At 46.2% G+C, this 8,724-nt stretch overlaps 1 protein-coding gene across 1 annotated transcript in view; it reads right to left on the minus strand.

Moving 5' to 3' along the window:
- Nucleotides 1-8,724, minus strand: part of plxnb3 (plexin B3) — a 47,009-nt gene that overhangs the window by 31,948 nt on the left and 6,337 nt on the right. The window contains exons 4-7 of the mRNA XM_046056933.1: nucleotides 3,179-3,307; nucleotides 2,974-3,074; nucleotides 2,537-2,669; nucleotides 133-292 (exon numbers count right to left, since the gene is read on the minus strand). Of these exons, the coding sequence (XP_045912889.1) occupies nucleotides 133-292; nucleotides 2,537-2,669; nucleotides 2,974-3,074; nucleotides 3,179-3,307 (523 nt within the window). The remainder of the gene's footprint in view (nucleotides 1-132; nucleotides 293-2,536; nucleotides 2,670-2,973; nucleotides 3,075-3,178; nucleotides 3,308-8,724) is intronic.

Below are 8,724 nucleotides of genomic sequence, written 5' to 3' on the forward strand. Positions count from 1 at the left end.
TGACCAAACATCAGTGACACGAGTACGATCATGTGATCTGGAAGCAGAGAGCCAGGCACAGGAAGTCAGAAATCCTCGTTAGGGTTTGGAGACGCAGCTGAGACCTGAACAACATCACTGCTGTCTACTCACCACTTCCTGTCGGCATGGGCGGGAGGAGCTCCGGCGCAGGTGACTGACAGGTGATGCTGGTTCCCGTGACAATGGCAGGCTGAGGTGGGAGGAGCCCGAACACGCAGGACAGAGACTCCGCCTCCGTGAGGGCAGGAAGCTGGACAACTGACAGCGTTACCTTGGAGATTAAAATATAAACAGCCATATAAAGACGGACTGCTGAGGAGAGTCAGTCGGGCCTGCGTTCTGTCTCCGTTTCCATTGTTTGAATAATGAAACTGGATTCTGTAGTTCTGCAACTTTTTCATATTCTGCTCTTTTTGTTTGTTAAAGGTTTGATAACACCAGCGGAAAAAAAAACCTCCCAAAGGGTCATGGTAGGAATGTTTTCTGAACAGGTGTTCCCTCGCAGTAAGTTACATGTTCCCTCGCAGTAAGTTACATGTTCCCTCGCAGTAAGTTACATGTTCCCTCGCAGTAAGTTACATGTTCCCCTCGCAGTAAGTTACATGTTCCCTCGCAGTATGTTACATGTTCCCTCGCAGTAAGTTACATGTTCCCGCACATCAAGTTTTTTGTTCCCTCACAGTAAGTTTAACATTCCCACTGCGTTCCCTCACATCAAGTTTTTCGTTCCCTCACAGTAAGTTTTACATTCCCACTGCGTTCCCTCGCATTATGTTTTACATTCCCACTGTGTTCCCTCACAGTAAGTTTTACATTCCCACTGCGTTCCTTCACATCAAGTTTTACATTCCCACTGCGTTCCTTCACATCAAGTTTTTCGTTCCCTCACAGTAAGTTTTACATTCCCACTGCGTTCCCTCAGTAAGTTTTTCGTTCCCTCGATTTAAGTTTTACATTCCCACTGCGTTCCCTCACAGTAAGTTTTACATTCCCACTGCGTTCCCTCACAGTAAGTTTTACATTCCCACTGCGTTCCCTCAGTAAGTTTTTCGTTCCCTCGATTTAAGTTTTACATTCCCACTGCGTTCCCTCACAGTAAGTTTTACATTCCCACTGCGTTCCCTCACAGAAAGTTTTACATTCCCACTGCGGTCCCTCAGTAAGTTTTTCGTTCCCTCACAGTAAGTTTTTCGTTCCCTCGCAGTAAGTTTTTCGTTCCCACTGCGGTCCCTCAGTAAGTTTTTCGTTCCCTCACAGTAAGTTTTTCGTTCCCTCACAGTAAGTTTTTCGTTCCCTCACAGTAAGTTTTTCGTTCCCTCACAGTAAGTTTTTCGTTCCCACTGCGTTCCCTCATAGTAAGTTTTTCGTTCCCTCACAGCAAGTTTTTCGTTCCCTCGCATTAAGTTTTACATTCCCACTGCGTTCCCTCACAGTAAGTTTTACATTCCCACTGCGTTCCCTCATAGTAAGTTTTTCCTTCCCTCACAGTAAGTTTTACGCTCCCACTGCGTTCCCTCACATCAAGTTTTTCATTCCCTCGCAGTAAGTTTTACGCTCCCACTGCGTTCCCTCACATCAAGTTTTTCATTCCCTCGCAGTAAGTTTTACATTCCCACTGCGTTCCCTCAGTAAGTTTTTCGTTCCCTCACAGTAAGTTTTTCGTTCCCTCACAGTAAGTTTTTCGTTCCCTCGATTTAAGTTTTACATTCCCACTGCGTTCCCTCAGTACGTTTTTCGTTCCCTCACAGTAAGTTTTACATTCCCACTGCGTTCCCTCACAGTAAGTTTTACATTCCCACTGCGTTCCCTCAGTACGTTTTTCGTTCCCTCAGTAAGTTTTTCGTTCCCTCACAGTAAGTTTTACATTCCCACTGCGTTCCCTCACAGTAAGTTTTACATTCCCACTGCGTTCCCTCACAGTAAGTTTTACATTCCCACTGCGTTCCCTCATAGTAAGTTTTTCGTGTGTGTGTGTCAAAATACCATTTTAAATTAAATATCGTCGTGCTGCAGAGATGTCCTGGCCTGCACATCTTATTCTACAGACTTCCATAGACTGGTCCAAACCCCGAAAAAAAAAATCACTCCATAATCATTTCTATTGAGAGTGATAATATAAAAATGATAAAATCCTCTTATATGGCAAATCATATCACAGTCATAGCTGCAGCTGTTCTGCCTGGCTGTTCTGGCTTAAACTGTGGCTGTGAAGATAGTTATTGATCCGTCATATAATCTATGTGCCACGATACTTTAAGCCTGAGCAGCCACAGCTGATAATACCACTCAGCCGTTCTCTGTGGGTCAGAGGGAACACAAAAACATAAAATGATAGTGATCAAAACTCTGACAAAATCAGTAAGGCTGTTAGATTGATGGATTTTCTCTCTGCAGATTGATTTGAATGCAAATGAACGAAATCCAGCCGCTGCCTGGAAGGACGACGGCTGATTTAAACAGACCAGCAGTCAATCCAAAGACAATGATCAATATTTGCAGATTAACAGCATCCTACCTGTGACTGCTCATCTTTGCTCTGATTGGCCGGCTGCAGGCTCTGCACTGTCACACACTGATTGGTTGGTTCAAAGCTCCAGAGCCAATGGTTGGGCTGCACGTGGCGCTGACACTGATGTTTACGGGAACATCTGGACAAAACAAATAAAAACAACAGACATCATCAGACATTTTTAATGATGACTTAAGTCACAATAAAGGATCAACAACAAACATCCTGTGGGGTCTAACTTATTGATTAAAGCTCCACTGAACAGTCAGAGTGAATGAACTAATCAGCACGTCCACAGGATGTCATCAGCTACGTGTCTGTAAAAACGCCAGGCTCAGAGTGATGTCACAGACTGCAAGAAATGACTACACAGTGACTACATCAGAGTGACAGCGTCCTAAACTACAGCGAGTCACCGCAGACTGACAGTCAGTCAGACCTACCGTCCCTCCAGGACACACCAGCCACAGTACGGGTCTCCGACAGCGAGACAGGCCCGACAGTCCGCCTGTCTCTCACATGACGACACCGGAACCTTCGACAGCTGAGACACGATCAGGGAAAAGATCGTACGTCAGTTTGAGTTCATGTTGATGTGTAAATGAAGTTCTGATAGGACAGGACGCAGACATGTCGACTCTCTCTCACCCTGCTGCTGGTTAAAACATAAACGTGCTGCTGGCTGTTGTCCAATAGGAGGTCGGCGTTGACGGCACTGTCGCTGTCCACCAACACGCTGCCGTACAGATCACCTGTCCGATCGGGGCGCACCAACACCTGCAACACACACACAGGCGAGTTATTTTAGATCACGTTTACAGAGCCGGCAAAGATTTCAGCATGAACATCAGAGAGAAGCTTCACTTGATCGCACCTTCCCAAACACCACAGAAGAAGAACCCGCAGGTGTGTAAAACTGGCTCCTGTTGTAGCAACAACCCGCCACCAGGTGGAGCCGTTTCATTTCATCAGTATCAGCATTCTCAAAAACAAGCCCTCTGAGTTTGTTGTGCTGATCCAGGTCCAGGTGTTTGTCGCTCAGGTAGAACTCAAACGTCCCAGACTGAAACCAGCAGGTCTGAACCCCCTTTTACAAGCAAACAACCCGATCATGCTGTTCACAGACGCTGAGTGCAGGTGTGTCAGCTGAGGATGTGAATCATCCAAAGGAATCACAGTTTTGAGTTGCAGCTGGTCCGACCAATCAGGAGCAACGTTTGGACGAGGAGGAGCCGGGGGAAGAACCGCCAACCAGGTGATTAGCAGACCACCTTCAAGCAGGGCCGGTCAGGTTGGCGGTCATCACTACAGATGACCTTTTGACCTCAGTGGTCACCGTCAGAATTCAACTACGACACACAAACTGAACGAGATCAGCATCTACTTTATGTGTGTGTGTGTGTGTGTGTGTTACAGTGTGTGTGTGTGTTACAGTGTGTGTGTGTTACAGTGTGTGTTACAGTGTGTGTGTGTGTGTGTTACAGTGTGTGTGTGTTACAGTGTGTGTTACAGTGTGTGTTACAGTGTGTGTGTGTTACAGTGTGTGTTACAGTGTGTGTGTGTGTGTGTTACAGTGTGTGTTACAGTGTGTGTTACAGTGTGTGTATGTGTTACAGTGTGTGTGTGTGTGTTACAGTGTGTGTATGTGTTACAGTGTGTGTTACAGTGTGTGTATGTGTTACAGTGTGTGTTACAGTGTGTGTGTGTGTGTTACAGTGTGTGTTACAGTGTGTGTGTGTGTTTTACAGTGTGTGTATGTGTTACAGTGTGTTACAGTGTGTTACTGTGTGTGTGTGTTTTACAGTGTGTTACTGTGTGTGTGTGTGTGTGTGTGTGTGTGTGTGTGTGTGTGTGTGTGTGTGTGTGTTTTACAGTGTGTGTGTGTGTTACAGTGTGTGTGTTTTACAGTGTGTGTGTGTGTTACAGTGTGTGTGTTACAGTGTGTGTGTGTTTTACAGTGTGTGATACAGTGTGTGTTACTGTGTGTGTTACAGTGTGTGTGTGTTACAGTGTGTGTGTGTTACAGTATGTGTGTGTTTTACAGTGTGTGTTACAGTGTGTGTGTGTGTGTTTTACAGTGTGTGTGTGTGTTACAGTATGTGTGTGTTTTACAGTGTGTGTTACAGTGTGTGTTACAGTGTGTTTTACAGTGTGTGTTACAGTGTGTGTTACAGTGTGTGTGTGTGTTTTACAGTGTGTGTGTGTGTTTTACAGTGTGTGTGTGTGTTTTACAGTGTGTGATACAGTGTGTGTGTGTGTTTTACAGTGTGTGATACAGTGTGTGTTACTGTGTGTGTTACAGTGTGTGTTACAGTGTGTGTGTGTGTGTTACAGTGTGTGTTACAGTGTGTGTGTGTGTTACAGTGTGTGTTACAGTGTGTGTGTGTGTTACAGTGTGTGTGTGTTTTACAGTGTGTGTTACAGTGTGTGTTACAGTGTGTGTGTGTGTGTTACAGTGTGTGTGTGTTACAGTGTGTGTGTGTGTGTTACAGTGTGTGTGTGTGTTTTACAGTGTGTGTGTGTTTTACAGTGTGTGTGTGTGTTTTACAGTGTGTGTGTGTTTTACAGTGTGTGATACAGTGTGTGTTACAGTGTGTGTTACAGTGTGTGTTACAGTGTGTGTTACAGTGTGTGTGTGTGTTTTACAGTGTGTGTGTGTTACAGTGTGTGTTACAGTGTGTGTGTGTGTTTTACAGTGTGTGTGTGTGTTACAGTGTGTGTGTGTTTTACATTGTGTGTTACAGTGTGTGTGTGTTTTACAGTGTGTGTTACAGTGTGTGTGTGTTACAGTGTGTGTTACAGTGTGTGTGTGTGTTACAGTGTGTGTTACAGTGTGTGTTACAGTGTGTGTGTGTGTGTTACAGTGTGTGTGTGTGTGTTACAGTGTGTTTTACAGTGTGTGTGTGTGTGTTACAGTGTGTGTTACAGTGTGTTTTACAGTGTGTGTTACAGTGTGTGTGTGTGTTACAGTGTGTTACAGTGTGTTTTACAGTGTGTGTTACAGTGTGTTTTACAGTGTGTGTTACAGTGTGTTTTACAGTGTGTGTGTGTGTTACAGTGTGTGTTACAGTGTGTGTTACAGTGTGTGTGTGTGTGTGTGTGTGTTAGTGTTTTTTACAGTGTGTGTTACAGTGTGTGTGTGTGTGTTACAGTGTGTGTTACAGTGTGTTTTACAGTGTGTGTGTGTTACAGTATGTGTGTGTGTTACAGTGTGTGTGTGTGATTAAATATTAACAGGGAGAATCAAAGCTCTTCTGTTTACCTCACCGAGGCTCTAAGGCAGGATTAGACCTCATTATCACACACACACACACACACACACACACACACACACACACACATTAAATGTTTCAGGGGTGTCCTGCTGGATCCTTACCCAGAGTGCACCTGGGGGACCAATAACCAATCAACAACAAGAGTCTGAGCACGCTCCCCTGTGACCCCCCCCAGCTAAATGCCTGTTAGTCATTACACACATTCAGTCTCATTGTGTGTGTGTGCGCGTTGTTTTGTTGATAAAGAGCCGCCGGCTACAAGCTGCTCTCTGTTCACTGTGCGTGTGTGTGATAAATGAGTTGTGTGTCTTCAGCCAGAGAAGTGTTTCCTGCTGCAGACTCAAGTAACAAACAAACACAAACAGGAAACAGCTGATTTCCACAGTCAGAAACTCTGAAACAAACAACATATCTGAAGATTTCTATCTGTTCAGGGACCAGCTGAAGCTGCAGCCAGTACATGTACGACCAGTACACCGGTACACCAGTGCAGCCTTAACACTGGTTCACCAGTACAGCCAGTACACTAGTGCAGCCTTAACACTAGTTCACCAGTACACTAGTGCAGCCTTAACACTGGTTCACCAGTACACTAGTGCAGCCTTAACACTGGTTCACCAGTACAGCCACAACACTATTTCACCAGTACAGCCACAACACTATTTCACCAGTGCAGCCACAACACTATTTCACCAGTGCAGCCACAACACTATTTCACCAGTGCAGCCACAACACTATTTCACCAGTGGAGTCAGTACACCAGTGCAGCCACAACACTAGTTCACCAGTGTAGCCAGTACACCAGGTGCAGTCAGTACACCAGTGCAGCCACAACACTATTTCACCAGTGCAGTCAGTTCACCAGTACAACCATAACACTGGTTCACCGGTGCAGCCATAACACTAGTTCACCGGTGCAGCCATAACACTAGTTCACCAGTGCAGCCATAACACTAGTTCACCAGTGCAGCCATAACACTAGTTCACCAGTGCAGTCAGTACACCAGTTCACCAGTGCAGTCAGTACACCAGTGCAGCCATAACACTAGTTCACCAGTGCAGCCAGTACACCAGTACAACCATAACACTGGTTCACCGGTGCAGCCATATCACTAGTTCACCAGTGCAGCCATAACAATAGTTCACCAGTGCAGCCAGTACACCAGTGCAACCATAACACTGGTTCACCAGTGCAGCCATAACTCTAGTTCACCAGTGCAGCCAGTACACCAGGTGCAGTCAGTACACCAGTGCAGCCACAACACTATTTCACCAGTGGAGTCAGTTCACCAGTGCAGCTATAACACCAGTACAACCATAACACTGGTTCACCAGTGCCCATAACATAGTTCACCATAACACTAGTTCACCAGTGCAGCCATAACACTAGTTCACCAGAACAGTGCAGCCACAACACTATTTCACCAGTGCAGCCACAACACTATTTCACCAGTGCAGCCACAACACTATTTCACCAGTGCAGTCAGTTCACCAGTGCAGCTATAACACCAGTACAACCATAACACTGGTTCACCGGTGCAGCCACAACACTATTTCACCAGTGCAGCCACAACACTAGTTCACCAGTGCAGCCACAACACTAGTTCACCAGTGCAGCCACAACACTAGTTCACCAGTGCAGCCACAACACTAGTTCACCAGTGCAGCCAAACACTAGTTCACCAGTGCAACACAGCCACAACACTAGTTCACCAGTGCAGCCACAACACTAGTTCACCAGTGCAACCACAACACTAGTTCACCAGTGCAGCCACAACACTAGTTCACCAGTGGAGTCAGTTCACCAGTGCAGCTATAACACCAGTACAACCATAACACTGGTTCACCGGTGCAGCCATAACACTAGTTCACCAGTGCAGCCATAACACTAGTTCACCAGTGCAGCCATAACACTAGTTCACCAGTGCAGCCACAACACTAGTTCACCAGTGCAGCCACAACACTATTTCACCAGTGCAGTCAGTTCACCAGTGCAGCCACAACACTATTTCACCAGTGCAGTCAGTTCACCAGTGCAGCTATAACACCAGTACAACCATAACACTGGTTCACCGGTGCAGCCATAACACTATTTCACCAGTGCAGCCATAACACTAGTTCACCAGTGCAGCCAGTATAGTTCACCAGGACCAGTCCCAGGATCAGTACACCAGTGCAGCCACAACACTATTTCACCAGTGCAGCCACAACACTATTTCACCAGTGCAGCCAGTTCACCAGTACAACCATAACACTGGTTCACCGGTGCAGCCATAACACTAGTTCACCAGTGCAGCCATAACACTAGTTCACCAGTGCAGCCATAACACTAGTTCACCAGTGCAGCCATAACACTAGTTCACCAGTGCAGCCATAACACTAGTTCACCAGTGCAGCCAGTACACTAGTTCACCAGTGCAGCCAGTACACTAGTTCACCAGTGCAGTCAGTACACCAGTGCAGCCATAACACTAGTTCACCAGTGCAGCCAGCCAGTGCAGCTATAACACCAGTACCATAACACTGGTTCACCGGTGCAGCCATAACACTAGTTCACCAGTGCAGCCATAACAATAGTTCACCAGTGCAGCCAGTACACCAGTGCAACCATAACACTGGTTCACCAGTGCAGCCAGTACACCAGGTGCAGTCAGTACACCAGTGCAGACTATTTCACCAGTGCAGCCAAAACATTAGTTCACCAGTGCAGCCATAACACTAGTTCACCAGTGCAGTCAAAACACTAGTTCACCAGTGCAGCCATAACACTAGTTCACCAGTGCAGTCAGTACACCAGTGCAGCCATAACACTAGTTCACCAGTGCAGCCATAACACTAGTTCACCAGTGCAGCCAGTACACCAGTGCAGCCATAACAGTAGTTCACCAGTGCAGTCAGTACACCAGTTCACCAGTGCAG

This window comes from Micropterus dolomieu, linkage group LG08, assembly GCF_021292245.1.
Source record: "Micropterus dolomieu isolate WLL.071019.BEF.003 ecotype Adirondacks linkage group LG08, ASM2129224v1, whole genome shotgun sequence".
Taxonomy (NCBI): domain Eukaryota; kingdom Metazoa; phylum Chordata; class Actinopteri; order Centrarchiformes; family Centrarchidae; genus Micropterus; species Micropterus dolomieu.